General features: G+C 42.2%; 3 protein-coding genes across 8 annotated transcripts; all 3 read right to left on the reverse strand.

The window, feature by feature from the left end:
• Window positions 1-292: 292 nt before the first annotated feature.
• On the reverse strand, window positions 293-2,094 carry LOC123481416 (ATPase family AAA domain-containing protein 5-like). Of its 2 annotated transcripts, none has more exons than XR_006657088.1 (3): window positions 1,936-2,094; window positions 867-1,019; window positions 293-709 (listed from the first exon to the last, which is right to left on the reverse strand). XR_006657088.1 is itself a non-coding variant. In XM_045205240.1 (3 exons), the coding sequence occupies exons 1-3, from the start codon at window positions 1,827-1,829 to the stop codon at window positions 631-633; spliced, it is 774 nt and encodes a 257-aa protein (XP_045061175.1). In that variant the 5' UTR covers window positions 1,830-1,929; the 3' UTR covers window positions 293-630. The 2 variants fall into 2 exon arrangements, 1 of the variants encoding a protein (XP_045061175.1); XM_045205240.1 differs by lacking the exon at window positions 1,936-2,094 and adding an exon at window positions 1,288-1,929.
• Window positions 2,095-2,248: 154 nt separating this feature from the next.
• LOC123481280 (ATPase family AAA domain-containing protein 5-like) lies at window positions 2,249-6,439 on the reverse strand. 3 transcript variants are annotated; one of them, XM_045205237.1, is made up of 12 exons: window positions 5,879-6,439; window positions 5,398-5,754; window positions 5,114-5,210; window positions 4,937-5,025; window positions 4,631-4,779; window positions 4,148-4,319; window positions 3,803-3,994; window positions 3,373-3,518; window positions 3,167-3,260; window positions 3,033-3,097; window positions 2,724-2,927; window positions 2,249-2,388 (listed from the first exon to the last, which is right to left on the reverse strand). In XM_045205237.1, the coding sequence occupies exons 1-11, from the start codon at window positions 5,925-5,927 to the stop codon at window positions 2,847-2,849; spliced, it is 1,491 nt and encodes a 496-aa protein (XP_045061172.1). In that variant the 5' UTR covers window positions 5,928-6,439; the 3' UTR covers window positions 2,249-2,388; window positions 2,724-2,846. The 3 variants fall into 3 exon arrangements, with proteins under 3 accessions (XP_045061172.1, XP_045061173.1, XP_045061174.1); XM_045205238.1 differs by having other exon boundaries at window positions 2,720-2,927; XM_045205239.1 differs by lacking the exon at window positions 3,033-3,097.
• An 864-nt stretch (window positions 6,440-7,303) lies between these two features.
• Window positions 7,304-18,285, reverse strand: LOC121533186 (polycomb protein suz12-B-like). 3 transcript variants are annotated; one of them, XM_045205242.1, is made up of 17 exons: window positions 18,021-18,285; window positions 17,390-17,534; window positions 16,998-17,044; window positions 14,870-14,934; window positions 14,395-14,463; window positions 14,025-14,074; window positions 13,788-13,873; window positions 13,431-13,665; window positions 12,688-12,793; window positions 12,326-12,431; window positions 11,883-12,060; window positions 11,325-11,413; window positions 10,937-11,080; window positions 10,529-10,686; window positions 10,002-10,200; window positions 9,570-9,670; window positions 7,304-9,248 (listed from the first exon to the last, which is right to left on the reverse strand). In XM_045205242.1, the coding sequence occupies exons 2-17, from the start codon at window positions 17,517-17,519 to the stop codon at window positions 8,921-8,923; spliced, it is 2,091 nt and encodes a 696-aa protein (XP_045061177.1). In that variant the 5' UTR covers window positions 17,520-17,534; window positions 18,021-18,285; the 3' UTR covers window positions 7,304-8,920. The 3 variants fall into 3 exon arrangements, with proteins under 3 accessions (XP_045061177.1, XP_045061176.1, XP_045061178.1); XM_045205241.1 differs by lacking the exon at window positions 18,021-18,285 and having other exon boundaries at window positions 9,591-9,670; window positions 17,390-17,549; XM_045205243.1 differs by lacking the exons at window positions 14,870-14,934; window positions 17,390-17,534; window positions 18,021-18,285 and having other exon boundaries at window positions 16,998-17,016.
• Between the last annotated feature and the right edge of the window lie 151 nt (window positions 18,286-18,436).

The raw sequence follows: 18,436 nt of genomic DNA on the forward strand, positions 1-18,436 counted from the left end.
AACCTGTACACTCAGATGGTATTGCACTTGAGGTCTCAGTTCAGGCCCCACAGCTGAACTCAAGCCTCCCCTCATACAGACACCACACCTCATGTTTTCTTCACTTTCCCATGAATAGAAATGTTGTCAGGGACAATAGTAAAGCAGAACAGGCTTGAATGTGTACAGTGATATGTCACATGCGACCACCTGCATCTGTATCTTTATGGACAAATGTTTATAATGTCTTCTGACTCTGAAATACCTCTCAGATTTTAAACACCACCTCACTGAACCTGAGTGAAATAAAAAGTAACAAATACATGTTTTTATTTTGTTATGCATAAATATATAAAAATAGGATTTCATCAGTTAATATACATTTTGAATGCATACAGTAGAAACCTAAACGTCTCACTCATTCAATTCATATTTAAAAAAAAAAGTAATAAGCATGAATGAATGTACAGTATAATAGATATACAGCAAACTATCATGAAAACACATATGGGCTACATTCACTAAATCATAAGTCATTAACATAGGGAGATGATAGCATTAACCTCCCTGTTATGCAGTGTAGAGAGCCAGACATGTTGCCTAGTAGTTTCAGATCTGTTTGTGTAGTCTTGCTGACTTCAATGGTCATTGTCATGGGAAATAATCTGCAAGGAGTCTCACAGTGGCCTTAGGGAGGCCCAGGTGAGTACTGCTGAGGTAATGCGGAAACCTAGGAGAAAAAGAAACAGCATTCATACAACAAATCGGTCATTTTAAGTCATCTAAGCAATCTTATTTAATTATAACTGCTTTTGGTCCAACTTTGTTTTCTCTTGGTAGAAATGAATAAGGTGCACCTCCTGCTCTCATGCAGTGTATTGACTCACCTGCCTTGGCCCTGTTCCTGAGTTCTCTCTGATTGGCAGATGGTGCGGAGGACAGGCAGGTAGTCCACGGCAACAGCCTGCTTGCTTCCCAATGTGCAGAAGGCTCTGCTTGAGAGGACGGTTCTGATGATGTCATATCTCCTTTGGACCATGCTGGAAGACAAACTGATGTTCAGATACCACAGTGACTCAATGGAACTGGAGCTTTACAATGAAAGTTATATTCAGTGTAACGTAATATCAGAAGGTTTTGTTTGCAATAATGCTAATTTCTGACTAGCCGTTTGAACCAAATTGTAACAACATTACCAACTTGAGTGCCAACTTCACATAAGAATGTACGGTAATTTAGCCACCAATGCATTTCTTACAGAGTGAAAAAATACCCAGATAGATAGAACACTCAGGAGACTGCAATCACCTAGGATCACAGGAAGTGGTCTGACTGACCCTGAAACCCTGTCTGTGTGGGGCGACAGGAAGGGTGAGTTTCTCCATCACCCTCCCCCTCTGCTCCCCCTCCAGCCTCTGGGATCCAGTCCAGACCCCAGACACCCTGGCTAGGCACCTCTGGAAGCCCATGCCCTCTACTGCAGCCTTGATCTCCAATGTCCTCTCACAACCCCACCTCCAGGAGCCCTGATCCTCCTCTCTCATCTCATCTAGCAGTCCATCCTTAATCTCTGCCCCTGTCCAGAGAAAAGCCCCTGGCCTGCATGGACCTGCCTTATGTGGACACTCACTCGGTAGAGAGATATCAATGAAGGACATGAGGTCCATAAAGTCAGTTATTGCACCTAAGCAGTGGTACACCAACCCATCTGCCTTCTTCTCAGTTAGAAGTTTGTCATTAACAGTCTCAGTAATATTTGATGTACTTGGATGAGTCCTCCTCTGTGACAGTGAGGCTCTGTAAGGCTTTACTAACATGCTGTGAGCTGATCTGGAATCATTGGCACACATTTCTTTCTCCTCAGCCTGGAGCCAGAGGACACCTTAACTGGACTGGTCTGATCCAGGATCAGTGGGATCTGAGGGTGGGGGTGGATGTCAGGGGGTGTTGGCTCACTCTGAAGCCTAGGGCGAGTCGTTTTCTTTGCAGTGAGGAGAGGACTGGGCTGGGAAGGAGGAGCTCCAGGTTTGAGTAGAGCAGAGCTACACCTCTCCTCCAGCTCTAAGTAAGGATCTCCATCAGCTTGATAATGTCTGGTTTAGCCCAGGATTGGCACTGAGGAATCAAAGAGAAAGGCACCTCATACAGTTAGACTGTCATTCAATGTTGTTACCTGAATAAAAGCATTGGATGTTCATCTAGTTAAAGTTCTTTAAATCCCTGTGGATCAGTATTGTGAGGCCACAGGGCCTCTGAGGTTACGTGCCTTTAGAGTGGTCTGCAGGTCATGGCTGTGGTCAGAGTTCAGGAGCCCCAGCATGCTCTGAGTGCAGCCCACGTCACAGGGAGGATGGTGGGGAGAAGTATTTTCACCCACTGCACTGTCTTCCACTTCAGCAACACCCAGAGCTAGGGTTCACCAAAACAATCAAGTGATTCAATTGTAAGACTTGACAGGGACCAAGAAAACTAAGGGTTCACATTTTTTACATTTTACATTTTAGTCATTTAGCAGACGCTCTTATCCAGAGCGACTTACAGGAGCAATTAGGGTTAAGTGCCTTGCTTAAGGGCACGTCGACAGATTTTTCACCTAGTCGGCTCGGGGATTAGAACCAGCGACCTTTCGGTTACTGGCACAACGCTCTTACCCACTTAGCTACCTGCCGCCCTAATACATGTGATATACCAACACACCTAGCCATTGAAGTTAGTCAGTTAATAGTTAGTCATCACTTACTCACTTCCATACACACCACCTGCAGGGTCCTTCAGTGGGGTTGCCCTCTGAGATACTTGTCCTCCTCCACTGCAGACCCAGAGCTGCAGCTGCAGTAGGCTACGTCTGATGTCTCCCTGGTTCACGCTCACCAGAGAGGTGAGTCCCCAGGATCCGTCCTTACGTTCTCAGCCAGACACAGCAGCTGCAGGTAACTGCAAACCTTCACCTGGGAGGGGCATGACACAGACAGAAACACAATGGAGTAGCAGCTTCATATCATATCATGCACATTAGTTGAGGGGACGCAATGGTGCCTAGATGCTTTACCTACCACTGAAGGTGTTTTAAAAAGGATCGCTTTAAAGTCGCCGTCAAATTTTGCACTGAAGGAGGGATCTGAAGACAGTTTTCGTGTTAATTTTCAATACAGATTGAATTCATATTATTCAGTATATATACACACACCACTAGTGGTCAGTATCACAGGTCTCTTGGTTGTCGTCATGAAGGTCTTGATTGCTGTGAGGAATCCCACATCATCATCGAATATGACATCAACCTGCGGGAGAGCAGGTGCAGCTTGGTCACTTCATTAAAACTACAGTTATGCAGTCAAGTCTGCAACCTAGAACTGCTATACAAATAAAACAACTGACTGTTGTGTGGTTTACCTCTTCAAATAGAATGAGTGATGTGGACATCCTTTTACTCTGTCTACCTGTTGGTGGTTCTTCAATGTCTGGTGACAGTTGACTGACTAACCTAGGGTTAATAATATCTGCCTTCTTCACGGTCACGGTCTTGAGAGAGACAAAAACTGTAGGAAATAATATCAACGATTAAACAAAAAGACTAACCATAGCCACACCAGAGGAGGCTGGTGGGAGGAGCTATAGGAGGACAGGCTCATTGCAATTGTAATCGATGGAATAAATGGAACGGTATCAAGCACATCAAACTTACTGAAATCACATTTTCAGCTCCGTTCCATTTATTCCATTCCAGCCATTACAAATGAGCCAGTGCTCCTATAGCTCCTCCCACCAGTCTCCTAAGATCCACACATGCTAAACTTTCAAGGTGTTTCCTGTTTTTCTTAACTGTTGGGTCGGTGTTCATCCTGTTTTGTAGATAATGAAGGGCTGTCTATGATCTCTGGTTTACTCTTCTTCTTGAAGAAGTTTGCCAGCATCATGGAGGCTGCACTGCCACCCATCTTATGGTGAGAGCTACAAGGGGGCTGAGGCCCCTTCCTAGAGGGTGAGAAAATCTTTCTGGGAGAGGCCACTTTACCTGTGTGAGGAGAGCACAAAATAGGTTTAACCCACATTCTCCATTGGACAAACACTATACAAAATAGCTCCTGTCACTTTAAATAAGTGATTTTCAGTAGATGGTTATGCTTAGACTGCAATTAAGTACTTTTCAGTTGCGGGGGGTGCTTACCAGCTACTGTGTCAGATTTAGTTGAGGTGTTGTTGCTGTTGTAGCTACTGAGATGAGATGGTTCGAGGGTGGTGCTTCCCTGGATCTCCACCAGGTGAGATTGGGTGGCCTCTTTCAGTTGAGTCAGGACGTGGCGACCACTGCGCTGGGAGGAAGCGTTCACTTCGAACACCTGGAGAGGCCAAGGAAATGAGCAGTCAAGACAGCCATCTTACATATATTATGACTAGTCATACTGCACCCACAGGTTAGAAGATGACTGCATACACCCGTATGAAAGCTAACCTGTTTCTGTGAATCATATGACTGAATGAACATGTGTAGGCCTCTCCTGGTTCTCTGCTTTACCCATCTTATCTGATTATCCACAAACTGTAATTTAAAAGTTAAAAATAGAGGAATGTCTTTGTACCATACTCTAACACCAATCAGCAGGTCCTATGTGAATGGGACTGTAAGTCTTCTAAGTAGTCTCACACTGACCTTGAAGCCCAGCTCCTGAGCGCAGGCGTATACTGAGGCTGTCTTGCCCACTCCTGGAGGTCCTGTGATCAGCATGGTGCTACACAGATCTTCCTCCCAGTTCTCCTCCACTCCAGCCTCTCCCTGGAAGTCACCACAGTCCCACGAGTCTGCACAGCCAAACCGGAGGTCAACACTACAATCAATGTTATTCATGGAGGATTCATCGTCAGTGATGATATTTTTTTTTTTTATGATACAGTAGGTGGTTTTATTTTACTATTTTTTCCCACCAATTCATAACATCTAAAAGTGTTCTATTTTTACCATTGCTGTTGGCGTTTTCTTCTAGCTTCCTTTCCCGCTCTTTTCTCTTCTCTTCAGAGTCAGCTCTCAGTTTCCATTTCTTTAACCAACTGCAAACAGAAATAAGGAAATGCATTTAAGACACCATGCTATAAAAGCTAAACATTGAAGGAGCTAGCCGTGGTGTTAGCAACTCACCTGTGTAGCTTCTTTACAGAGGTAGGGTTGCCTATTACGTCACTGGAGTGCTGAGGGCGGTACTTCTCTGTCCACAGCAAATCCTCAATGTTGTGAACTTCACAACAGAAAAATAAAGAACGGTACATATCTTAAAGGCCATTGGCAGATCCCAATCAATGACAGAGCTAAAGCACCTCGGTAGTCTAGTGGTCTGGGGCATACACAGTTAGGACATACAAAATCAGACAAAGAAAAGTAAATACATTGTAGTTTCAACAACAATCTGTATTAGGAATCATCACCTCTCCTTTGGCATCTCTGTGGTTGGGCAGGATATACCTTCTGAGGAGATTCTGGTTGGTTTGGTGGGTTAGGGGTCAGTTCATGACCTATCCCCAGACCTTGACTCTCGTGCTGTTGCTGCCTGAGTCTTTGTGTTCGGCTCAGCCTGCTTCTTCTAGGCTGACCCCTGGAAGAGGGGATAAGAGACCCCCTGACTTGGTGTTCTAAAGAGGAACTATACCCAGTAAAGCTGGTCTCCTCTAACCGCGGGCTAGACCTTTGGCGCTTGCGTACGGTTTCAGGGTCCTCCCTCTCATTCTGATGTTTCCTCTTCTCTCCTACAGAGCTAGGAGGAGATGTAGTGCCTATCTCTGTCTCTGAAAGAAAAGGCGATCAGTAAGACTGAATCTGATACAATAATATGGCCCACACAGACTGTATACATGACAATAAGAACATGACACAGATAGAATAGAGGTAACTACAGTCTCTCAATCTTACCTGGACTTTCCGACTCCAGTAAATTCTCTTTGTATTTCTTCAGCAGCATAGTGAAGACTCTTCTGACTGAGAACAGTGGGTTAGACACTTTGACCTCTTTAAGAGACCCCTTGCAGACAGACCCTGACAACGTATCTCTCCAGCCAGAAGTAATTGACCCCTCCCTCTCAGTCTGGTTGCGTTTAAGTGTTGAGCTGGACCACCAATTCAAAATCCGTCTCTGTGAGTGTTGGGGACTATTCGCCTTATTAGTGTCCCGTTTCCTGGTGAAAATTGTGAGGGTACATGGTATTTCATTCTTGCCAGATGTAAGTCAAACTCCTGCTCCATGGCATTGGCCAGTGACTTGAGCCAGGTCCACAGACCCCATCACTTCCCTGCTCCTGAACGCTGTGTCAGCACTGGAGCAGCTTGACTCTGAAATCACTATAACATTATTAGGAGGGTCTGAGCAGGGGCTATCCTTGATGAGGCTTGTTCTTGCTTTGGGGTATCTGTTCTGCTTGAGTCTGTGCAGTCTACTGGTTGACCTTGACACGGAGAGAGGCACCTCATCATCAGACCCCCAATATGACAAGGCGCCATCTTAGGTTTCTCTTTCACCTGCTCAGAAATTAGTCTCTTCCTCCCAAGAGGTTGTGGGGTTATACTGAAGTACTTTGTGATGTCATTGGATTTTGGGCGCCCATCCTTCTTCTCCATGGCCAAGCAGGGGTGATAACCACATCGTTCTGTATCAAATTATTTTCTGAAGTTGTCACCATTACTGTCATCACATCAATAGGGCACCCATACGTAAAAATGTATGCGCACATGACTGTAAGTCGCTTTGGATAAAAGCGTCTGCTAAATGGCATATTATTATTATTATTCATATCATTCACTAGAATTGAAAGACAAAATGAAAGTTACTTTCACGTTTGTCTTCGTAAGGTGCTGGACTAGATAGTTACCTATAAAGTAGCACTTTCACAACCGTTGACACATTGTAAAAACACAGATTTAGCTAGCTAGACAACTTTACTTTCTGGCATGAGCTTCTGAACAAGTCAATGACTGCCTATCGAGAAAAACTTTAAACATACAAAAAACGTTTACGCTAATAATTTCAGAATTTAGCTTTTCCTAAAACATTAACCAGCACATGCAGCCAAATGTTTACATGTTGTGTAATTTACCACTTCCGTATGTTCACATAGACGCGCCAAACCCAGATCGGCCAATCTGACAGTAACTTGAATACTAGCTCATTTAATATTTGGTCCCACCCCTAGGCACTGTAACGTTAGTTGCAGAAATTGTATTAAAATGTTTTCATGTAAATTACTAAATCTGTGGTAGTAGGCTAACCTAAATGGACACATTTAACATAAAATGTAATATATTTTTCATGAATGTTGATATCAGATGAATAAAGAAAACTGACAAGGTCAAATGTATTTTATTTTAAATATAAAATCCCCATATCCAAAGTTTATAACATAGTTCACGACTTCAACGGTGGTTTGACAATATGGTGAACTGATTGTTTTCTACCCTTATATCCAGCCGATCAAAAACGTGCATAAAGGTACGAGGGAGTAAAAGACTGGTCCATGGAGTTGAGGGAAAAGGTGTTCGACGAAGCACCAAAACTACTGCTTTTGTTCAATTTGTGCACTCACACAACGCAAAAACATACAGCTAAGGCTTATACACCACTTGTCATTTAAAGATTTGAAATTATGTTTTTTTTTTTAAATTACGCAGAACTGAGACTTTACTGAAAATCACCCCCTTTGGCATTTAAACGGAACCTAATAGTAGGATAGACACGTATCAACTAGGACCCATTTCCAATAAACAAACAGCATATTGCCTTTGAAGAAAAATCCTACATGTCCATAATCAGTGATAATCAGGTTCACAATGGGATATAGCTAGATATTGACATTATTACAATGTATACAAAGTGTCTGCAAGGAGTGTTGTCCAACACGTCCTAGCTCACCCGTTGAAGAAGATAAATGAACATCAAAAACGGCTTTTGAGTTCCCAATGTCCCTCAAACCAATTTAACCATAATACAGGTTCCAGCATGTCATAAAACGTCCATAGGTTGTAGTCCTGTTGTCTGGGATGCATTCATTAGTGCACACAGTAGCAAAACATTTCACAACAGAAAACGTTTTGCAACAAAAAAAAGAGTTTCCTATTGGACAAATGCAGGTAGGTCCCTTCCGCTTTGTCCCGTTTGCTTCCCCTTGGTTCCTAGTGAACACACCCCTGTAGAAGAGCTAAGCAGTCTACATGAAAGAGTGAATGTGCTGGCAGTTTGTGGTGCATCTTGGCTTAATATCCTCAAGCTATGGATGCAGAGAGTAGCATCTGGTCGTCTGCAAAATATCAGAGGCCACTGATCCTCCATTACTCAAGATATTATCAACAGAAACATGAGAAACAACATACATCAAATCAAAACAAATAAAATCCCAATAAGGTTTCAGGGGATTCAAGACAGACGGTGCATCTGACAATTGATGCAGTTGCGCAGAGTAAAAACAAAATGGTGATTCAACTCAAGTTTAAAACAATTCACTAATACAGATTATTACCAAGTGCTAAAACAATAGTCAACTAAAATGATCATTAGAGCCAAAGACAGGGTTATGGAATACAGATCATTAAGAGTGACAATGTTATCAATATGCATGACACTGTATATCCACTCAATATAGTTTCTGATTACAATGTGATAACAAAGGCAGTCAAACCATGATTACAATACCTTTCAAGTGATTCCCCCAGTTTCTTCACACCCCCGAAACCACCAAGAATCACTCAACTGGCTCACGGTGCATAATGACTTGGTAAAACCTCACATTATAGTGAGTCTTCATATGCCTGTGTTGTGTGTGTAGCTATATTTGTATGTTTTGAGTCAATTCAAGACAATCCTCGATTGATGTCTTCCTCCCACCTAACTAAGCACCAAGGGTGACAGTTATAACAATAAAAATGAATGGGTGGGATCGACTGCTGCCACCAAATGTCATCAGTTCATCAATCAGTCACAGAGCTTTTTGTCCTCTTGCCGTGCTTGGTCCCACCGCCCCCGCCAGAGCTGCAGGCGATTGCGGTGCCGTTGCAGGCGCCCTCCATGAGGGCCCGGTCAGCCTGGTCGTCCGCCCCGGCGTTGGGCAGCTCCTCCTGGATGTGGCGGAGGCGGGACATGGCACGGTCGATGGTGGCCACGGAGACCAGGTTGAAGTCGTGCATGCTGACCAGGTGCAGCAGGAAGTTGCGGCATAGGTTGCGGCGGGCGATGTAGGCGCCGCACTTCTCCACGAACTGCATGCTGGCCTGGTTCATCTGGTTGTCGGCTATGAAGCTAGATACGGACAGGAAACAGAACACAACGGGAGGAAATGAGGTTAGAATACTGATTTACTAGAGAGAATGATTCAGATTAAGGACAACTTTTTAAATACATTATCCATGTTAGATGTAATCTCTCAAAGTGTCATGGCTTTATGTGGAATTCTAAATGATCTAACTACAGTAACATAAGGATTACTGTTTTTATCCTTACTTAAACACACCATTTATATCACATGTTAAGAGGTAAACTCTTCAAGGTGATGTGGCTGTATGTGTATTTCTAAGTGATCTACTATAGTGCCGTAAAAGGCTAGTGATTAGAGATACATACCCACAGCTTTTAGGTACATACCCATGCTTCATGACGTGCAGGTTCCACAGCTTCATCACCTCCTTCTCGCCCTCGTTGACGTCTGTGAACTCATCCAGTTGCTGTGGGCGGAACACTCATACGTTAGTCACGCAAAGACCAACACAACCAGAAGGTACATTTTAGTATGAGAGAAGCAAAGCACAGCTGTAGTTCAAGCCGACATTCATTTCTGTTGGCTTCATATAGGTGTAATCCTATCTTGAGATGCTCGATTTTCATGTAAATCATACATTGATATCAATGGGATACTCATTTGACATGCATGTCTCCCAGAGTTAGGATATGGGCCATTCTTTCTAAACATCAGGCAGTCATTGTTATGTTTTCTCTTGTGTTCTACTCCATTATACATCATCTGGGTCTGAGTAACAATGTGAGCAGAGGACTGACCGTGGCGGTCTTCTCTCTCAGCCACTCTGGGTCTCTCTCGTCCTCGCTGTCCACATCCATCTCCTGGGGTCTGAGGGGCATGCAGCTGTCACTGTGGAAGTACAGACGGTTGTGTCCGCTCACGTAGGTCCTCTGCTGCTCCAGCTCCCCATCCTCAGACTCCAGGAACTCTGACAGGCTGGGCTTTGTCCGTTTGGGCCTACAAGACAGGAGCAATGCATTAGGGGTCAGAGGCTGTGGTTAGGTTAGGTACACACATGCAGGCAAGCTAGTGGACAAATGGTACACGTGTACAAATTCTCAGCTAGCTATATGGCTGTGATGGTACCATCCAAGTGAAGATATATGAAATACGTTAGCCAATCAAAATTGCAGTTGTCCTTTCACATGATTACCCAGGAGGCTGAACATAACCAAGTTAATCTTTTTATTTCAGTGCTTTGATTCTGACATGCAATCCTTACTACTGGATGACTGAGGGTGAGAGCCAGTGAGATGAAAGTGGAGACAGGAGACGCCTTCTTTACCTGCACACCAGTACATGTGTCACGGCAGTCCTCTTGACCGGGCCGTTGCGGCTGAAAGCGAAGCCGGGCTGGCTGTGGATGTCCTGGGGGTTGCCCACGTAGGAGCCGTCGTAGCACTCATTGATGGACACGTCTATCCTAGCACCTTTAGGGTGAGGCTGGAGACACAGGGGGACATCAATTCAATTCAAATAACTATTTATCAATATTCTTGACAACTCAAATATTCAACATACAGTATGCCAAGTACTTGGTAGTAGATGGCTTTAACATCTCTTTAGTCTTAACTATTTTTTTTACCTGTATAGGGTTCATCAAAATACCAAATTAGCATAGGTTAATGGTAAACAGGAAAACGTTCAAACATGTGAATCCTGTACACCCACACACAAAGCCCCAGTCTCTCACCACGTAATTGAAAATGAAGCGGCTGTGGGACTGTTTGAGGTGTTTCAGCAGGCTGTAAAGCTTCCTACAGTTCAGAGTGCACCAGGGACAGTGGAGGTCGTCTCTAGCCTCCGTCTGCTGCCGCGTGTTGTTGTTGTACAGGAACTGCCATGGGACAAAAAGATGGAAGTTCATTACTGGTTTATTAATAAACTGAACCATTCTGAGTTATGCTCAAACAAGATTTTGTTTTACATTTAAGTATATTACGCTACTCTTCCCCTGTACTTAGAGGTGTATCATGATAATCATAACCAGGTGTGTGCTACATATTAGTGATGGATAAGGTGAGTTTCCCCCTTACTATGTAAAGCGCTGTGAAACATTTAATATTGGTGCATGAACAGACCTGGTAAAATATACGCAGTTTCTGCCTGGGTTCACACAGGATCTGTTCTCTTTTCATCTGAATGTCTGTGCTGACAGAGGCCTTCACAGCTACAACCGGGAGGGGAGGGAGAGATGAAGGAGTCAGAGGTTAATAGATAGCACATCTTAGGGACATTATTATGCTAGTATGCTAGTGATGCAGCTGCACGTCGGTCTGGTCAATTTTATTGTAAAGTTAAAGTCATAGTATATTTATGGCTCTAGCATTGGTTAGATGGTGACCAAGGCTGCGTTTACACAGGCAACCCAATTCTGATTTCCCCCCACTAATTGGCCTTTTGACCAATCACATCAGATCTTTTTCAGAGCTGATCTGATTGGTCAAAGCAATGAATGAAAAAATTATCAGAATTGGGCTGTCTGTGTAAACGCAGCCTTACACACATTTAGAGTCACGTCAAGGCAAGAGAACAGTATACTGAAATTGTTGTGAGTGAATCTAATGGGAGGTTAGAATGTGTTGTTCCTTTAGGGTAAAAGCCAAGTAAGATGCTATTGAGTGTGTTGTGCCTCTTACCCAGCGGGGCAGATTTCAGTGTGCTGGGCCTGCTCTCCATGGGGCTGGAGCCATCAGAGTTGCGTGTGGCTAGGGGCTTGGCCACGGGGGCTGTGGACTTGTCGCTGGCGTCGCCTGTCCAGCGCAGAGTGAACTGCAGCGTGGGTCCCTGAGAGAACGTCTCGAACGGTGGAAGCCTCTGTGGGAGCAGAGCCGGAAACATTGTCAAAGTACCATCATACACACATTTCGATGTGGAGTGTCCTACTGATAGTATAGTTGTCTTCACCAACCCTGGTGCTGGAGAGCTACTGGTTGGGCAAGCTGTTGTTTCAGCTCAGCACAACAACCCCTGATTCAATTACTCAACTGCTTATCAAGACTTTGATTAGTGTAATTAAATGTTTAGTGCTGGAACCAAAGCCTGCTAGGTTGGCACACACACATGCCTTTGGCACACTCACCTTCCCATCCAGAATGGTTTCCCATGTGGCTCGTTTCTTGCTGACGGGGCAGTCCTCCATCCCTTGCATGGACACTTCATACTCCCCATCCAGCAGCTGCAATCTCCTGCACATGACAGAGGTCCCTTATTAACTATAAGCTCTAAGTAATGCATTTAACATTGAGTGTGAACAGTTATAGAATATATGCAGTCATGGTTTCAATTCAGAAATAGGGTCAGAGTTTATAGCACCTTAAAAGGCACTCACAAGCAGCTAAATATCCTTGAGGTCAGAGTGCAGCTTTAGCAGCAACTTGGCAATGACATTTTCCACCTGGGGATAAATGACTAGCATTTTGCCATATATGGTATGTTGTTTACCTGTTCTTGTCAAAGACAGTCATCTGTGCAACAAAGGTCTCTGTGGTCTCGCCATCTTCTCTGTGGGCGGAGCTTCTCTTCTTTCTGCTGGGCATCTCTGTCATATCTGAACGATGCAAAGAAACCAAACAAACAAAAATGAGACATTTGGCTCAAGAAAATAATGCCACATCATCAAAACAAAATGGCCACCATATTATTTATATATATATTATATATATAAATAAAATCTCCCCTACAACTCATCTGTTCTCTCTCATATCTTCTGTATCCCACCCCTACCTTGTCACAACACAACTGATTGTCTCAAACACATTAAGGAAAGAAATTCCACAAATTAACTTTTAACAAGGCACACCTGTTAATTGAAATGCATTCCAGGTGACTACCTCATGAAGCTGATTGAGAGAATGCCAAGAGTGTGCAAAGCTGTCAAGGCAAAGGGTGGCTATTTTGAAGAGTCACAAATATAAAATATATTTTGATTTGATTAACACTTTTTTGGTTACTACATGATTCCATATGTGTTATTTCATAGTTTTGATGTCTTCACTGTTAATCTACAATGTATAAAATAGTAAAAATAAAGAATGAGTAGGTGTATCCAAACTTTTGACTGGTACTGTATATATATATGGGTATCTCCCAACAACTAATCTGTTCTCTCTCCAAACAAACAGAGACAGACATTCAATTTTAGTGAGTCATCCAACGTCCCAGAGGGTGTTTTTGCAACTACTTGCCTATGTTCTCGTTGGCCTCGCCGTTCACAAGGCCGTTCATGTCCCTCCTCCCGGTGCGTAAGACCCTGAACAGGAGCGAGTAGGACTTGACCATGTGGCTGTTGCTGGGCTCAAACTCGTTACTGGACACCAGCAGGGAGGGCAGCGAGCCGGGCTTGGTTTGGTTGCTGCAGTCAGGATTCAAAGGCACTTGCTTTTTACCTGTAGGCACTTGCTTCACCGGGCAGCTGACATCCTATGGAAAACAATGTTAAAGGAGAAAAGTTAGGATTTAACTAGGAGTTGAGTTAGGAGTTTGGTTTATAAACAATTTCACTTGATTGAAACAATATGAGAGAAACGAAGCGTGGTTTTTACCTTTCGTTTTTTATGGCAGACTTTGACAAGTAGCACCTCTAGAGAGACCGAGCTTTGTTCGTTTTCTGAATTCTGAGATGGCTTTTCTGTGAGAAGGAGAACGTTTTAAAAAAGTGTAATGTTTCATTCTTTTGTCTCTTTTGTTTTTGTAAAATATCACACCAACACATTGGTATAAGGCATACAAATAAATTGCATTTGAACATTGTGCAAACAGGAGAGTATTGGTGGGCATACCATCCTTATGGAAGAATCCAGTGAAGGTAAGCTGCAGGTGCGAGGACAAGCTAGAAGAAAAAGCAGTAATACACAGTTAGAAAAGATGCAGAGCTGTGGTGTAGTGGTAACACTCCCAGGCAAAAGTCACATAAGGCTCCCCACCAGAGAACAGGGTTCGATCCCCACCCTTCCCACTGTTTCTCTCCTACTTGCCAGTCTCCACCTCTGATTTCCTTACTGTCTAAATAAAGTGAAAACACCTCAAATAAAATACATGAAAAGAAAACTATAACTATATGACTCAAGACTTTATAACTTATTATAAGCATGTATGAACCATTAAAACTTATAATACATCTTATAATATGTTATGTCTCCTAACTCTTACCTGTGAGATTCCTGCTCTCCCTTCATCTTCTCAACTCTGAGCAGCATGTCATCCACCTTGAACGTTTTCCTGAGCACACAAGTTCAACCACAGCACAAATTAGGCCCTTAGAAGTGGCTTTAATTTTGATGAGATAAAAAAAGTACAGTAGGACCTCAAAGATATGAACACGGCGGGATTGGAGGTCCGTACAATGGCCGTCCGTAACTTTGAAATTCTCTTGATAACCGCATCTACCGTTATAGAAAATATAGATTGCGTATTTACACGTGTAAGCAAGGTGTACCATTGTGTGTAGCCTACATAAGTTTGTTTTTGCATTTAATACATGTCCCGGTTTGATATTGACCGTTTGGTTACCGTCCAGTCTGTAAGTTTGAGGTTCTTATCTTTAAGGTTCTACTTTATACCATTTCTTACTACCATATAAAAATCATCGGATCCCTTTCAGATCAATCAGTGAACAATATGTTACCTTTTAGCATTTGTTCGAGTGTTTCTGTGGGTCATGAAGGTAAGAGTCCTGTGCAAGAATATAGGCTAAAATGGAAGCATTTGGAGGTTAATCATTAATACACTAGACATTGTGAAAATGAGAAAGAAATCAAGAAAATTACATGAATATATCTATTATTATATATAGAGTGCCTTCAGAAAGTATTCACACCCCCCTTGACTTTTTCCACATTTTGTTGTGTTACAAAATTGGATAAAAAATTGATTGAATTTTTTGTCCACAATATACTATAATGTCAGAGTGGAAGAAAAATGCGGGGGAAAAAAATTACATTTATGGAAAATAAAACACGAGTATATTTTGAATAGATAGGTATTCAACCCCTTGAGTCAATACATGTTACAATGACAGCAATTACAACTGTGAGTCTTTCTGGGTAAGTCTAAGAGCTTTCCAAACCTGGAATAGTATAAAGTAATCCTTCTTCCCCCACCCCCCATAATAAAAAAGGAAAAAAAAGGTGGTTGTCCCACTAGCTATCATAAGTTGAATGCACCAATTTGTAAGTCGCTCTGTATAAGAGCGTCTGCTAAATGATGTAAATGTAAAAATGTAATATTTGCCCATAATTTTTTTATTATTCTTATAGCTCTGTCAAGTTGGTTGTTGATCATTGCTAGACTACCATTTTCAAGTCTTGCCATAGATTTTCAAGCCTAGTTAAGTCAAAACTGTAACTAGGCCACTCAATAACATTCAATGTCATCTTTGTAAGTAACTCCAGTGTATATTTGGCTTTGCGTTCTAGGTTATTGTCCTGCTGAAATGTGGATTTGTCTCCCAGTGTCTGTTGAAAATCAGACTGAACCAGGTTTTCCTCTAGGACTTTGCCTGTGCTTATCTCTATTCCTTTTATTTTTATCAAAAAAGACTCCCTACTCCTTGCTGATGACAAGCATACCCATAACATGATGCAGCCACCACCATGCTTGAAAATATGAAGCATGGTACTCAGTGATGTGTTGGATTTGTCCCAAACATAACGCTTTGTATTCAGGACATAAAGTTAATTTCTATGCCACATTTTTTGCTGTTTTACTTTAGTGCCTTATTGCAAACAGGATGCATGTTTTGGAATATTTTTATTCTGTACAGGCTTTCTTCATTTCACTCTGTCATTCAGGTTAGTATTGTGGAGTAACTCCAATGTTGTTGATCCAGCCTCAGTTTTCTTCTATAATAGCCATTAAACTCTGGAACTGTTTTAAAAAGTCACCATTGGCCTCATGGTGATAGCCCTGAGCGGTTTCCTTACTCTCCGGCAACTGAGTTAGGAAGGACGCCTGTATCGTTGTAGTGACTGGATGTATTGATACACCATCCAAAGTGTAATTAATAACTTCACTATGTTCAAAGGGATATTCAATGTCGGCTTTTTTTCCTTTCTTTTTTTGAACCCCTCTACCAATAGGTGCCCTTCTTTGCGAGGCATTGGAAAACTTTCCTGGTCTTTGTGGTTGAATATGTGCTTGAAATTCACTGCTCGACTGAGGCACCTTACAGATAATTGTACGTGTGGGGTACAGAGATGGGGTAGTCATTCAAAAATCACGTTAAACACCACTATTGCACAGAGAGTTATTCCATGCAACTTATTATCTGACCTGTTGAGCACATTTTTACTCCTGAAGTTATTTAGCCTTGCCATAACAAAGGGGTTGAATACTTATTCACGCAAGACATTTCAGCTTTTCATTATAAAAAAAATTAAAAAAAATTCTAAAACCATAATTCCACTTTGACATGATGGGGTATTTTGTGTATTACATTTTTAGTCATTTAGCAGACACTCTCATCCAGAGCGACTTACAGGAGCAATTAGGGTTAAGTGCCTTGCTCAAAGGCACAGAGATTTTTCACCTAGTCGGCTCGGGGATTAGAACCAGCGACCTTTCGGTTACTGGCACAACGCTCTTAACCACTAAGCTACCTGCCGCCCCGTGTATATCAGTGACACACAATCTAAATGTAATCCAATTCAGGCTGTAACACAACAAAATATGGAAAAAGTCAAGGGGTGTGAATACTTTCTGAAAACACTGTACATTTTGTATATATGTATATTATGCATATAATATTGGCTTACTGCAATCAGGTTCCTTGTGCGGAGAAATCTGTAGATTTGAGTTGGCTCTGCAAATACATCATAACAATAATCATAGCCTGCTCAATAATCTTATTTGTAATGATTTTAGTCAGTTATTGAATAGAATTGTGGTATGAATGTATTCACAGAGTTGTATAGTATTGCAGAGCCTCACAGATATATCGCCTATGCATGTTATGGTTCCAGGCCCACTTTCTAATCAAATTTAGTCAGAGATAGGCCTCATATTAGTCAGTGTCATTGATATTAGTTGTGAGAAAAGTAGACAACAGTAACAAAATCCAAATGATACTCAATTGGTTATTTTCAAAGATTTCCACCTGGCTTAAAATCGTTACTTCCTGGTATAAGTAAAAAGTGTTGCAACTCACTTTCAAAGGCCTGTAGGAACAACTCATGGTCGGCTTGAATCTGCTCCATCTTCGGCTTCTTCACCGTGGTCATTACAGTTGTGGAGGCCGGGTAGACGGCGCCGTTCGCTTTACAACTGCCCCCACTCATTACTTCACCTGAATGCTGTACATGGGGCATCCATGCAGATGAAACAAACATTATTATGGTCCTTTTCAAAACAAAGGAAGCATAATCATATCAGCTAGTTGGGTTAGCAAGCTACCTAACCTACTTTAGTACTGGCTTTGTATAACATATTTTTCCATTTCAGCATCCCATAATAAAATTAAAGATCATAGCTAACTACACACATACATTTTCTTGTGAGAAAGATAGAGATAAACACATTAGTTAGCTAGTTAACTACCGTAATGTCTCAAATTCCAGCATCTGGATTTTTATTAGCTAGTTAGCCAGCAAGGCTAACTAGCTAGCATAAACAAATTGTCAAAATGTCCTAAATTATAACAAACTAGTTAGCTAGTAAACGTGTGGGAGTGATATTCGAAACGGGTAAAACACAAAATTATTATTTGCTATCTAACTGTACAACATTGAAGCTAACCTTGTTAACATTAGCTAAGATTAGCTAGCCAGCTAGAGACTCACCAACACAGGCAACCCATGAAATTAGCAAGGAAGCAAGCTGCTGCTAGCTAAACTAGCATAGTGGGTTAACGAGAAGAAATCCCAAATGTTGCGGTCCAGTATTCCCTCCAACTATTCACACAAAGTCGACGTGTAAAGTACATCAATCATATTTACATAAAAATTATAGATTATGTTATTGATTATATGAAAAACATTAAAACTTCAGATGAGCTACACGTTATGCTAAAATCGTGTGGTCTTTACTGGACATCTAGAAATACTTCTCATCCAATAGAAATTCGAAAATGGAATTTGAGACTTGTGATTGGGCAGACACAGCTGTAAGTGACACCATCAAGTTCGGTGGAAGAGGCAAATTGCCGCTCGCTTTCTCTTGCTTTTCAACGATTTTGCGGGAAATCTTTCCAACCACC

Source organism: Coregonus clupeaformis, chromosome 20 (assembly GCF_020615455.1).
Source record: "Coregonus clupeaformis isolate EN_2021a chromosome 20, ASM2061545v1, whole genome shotgun sequence".
NCBI lineage: Eukaryota > Metazoa > Chordata > Actinopteri > Salmoniformes > Salmonidae > Coregonus > Coregonus clupeaformis.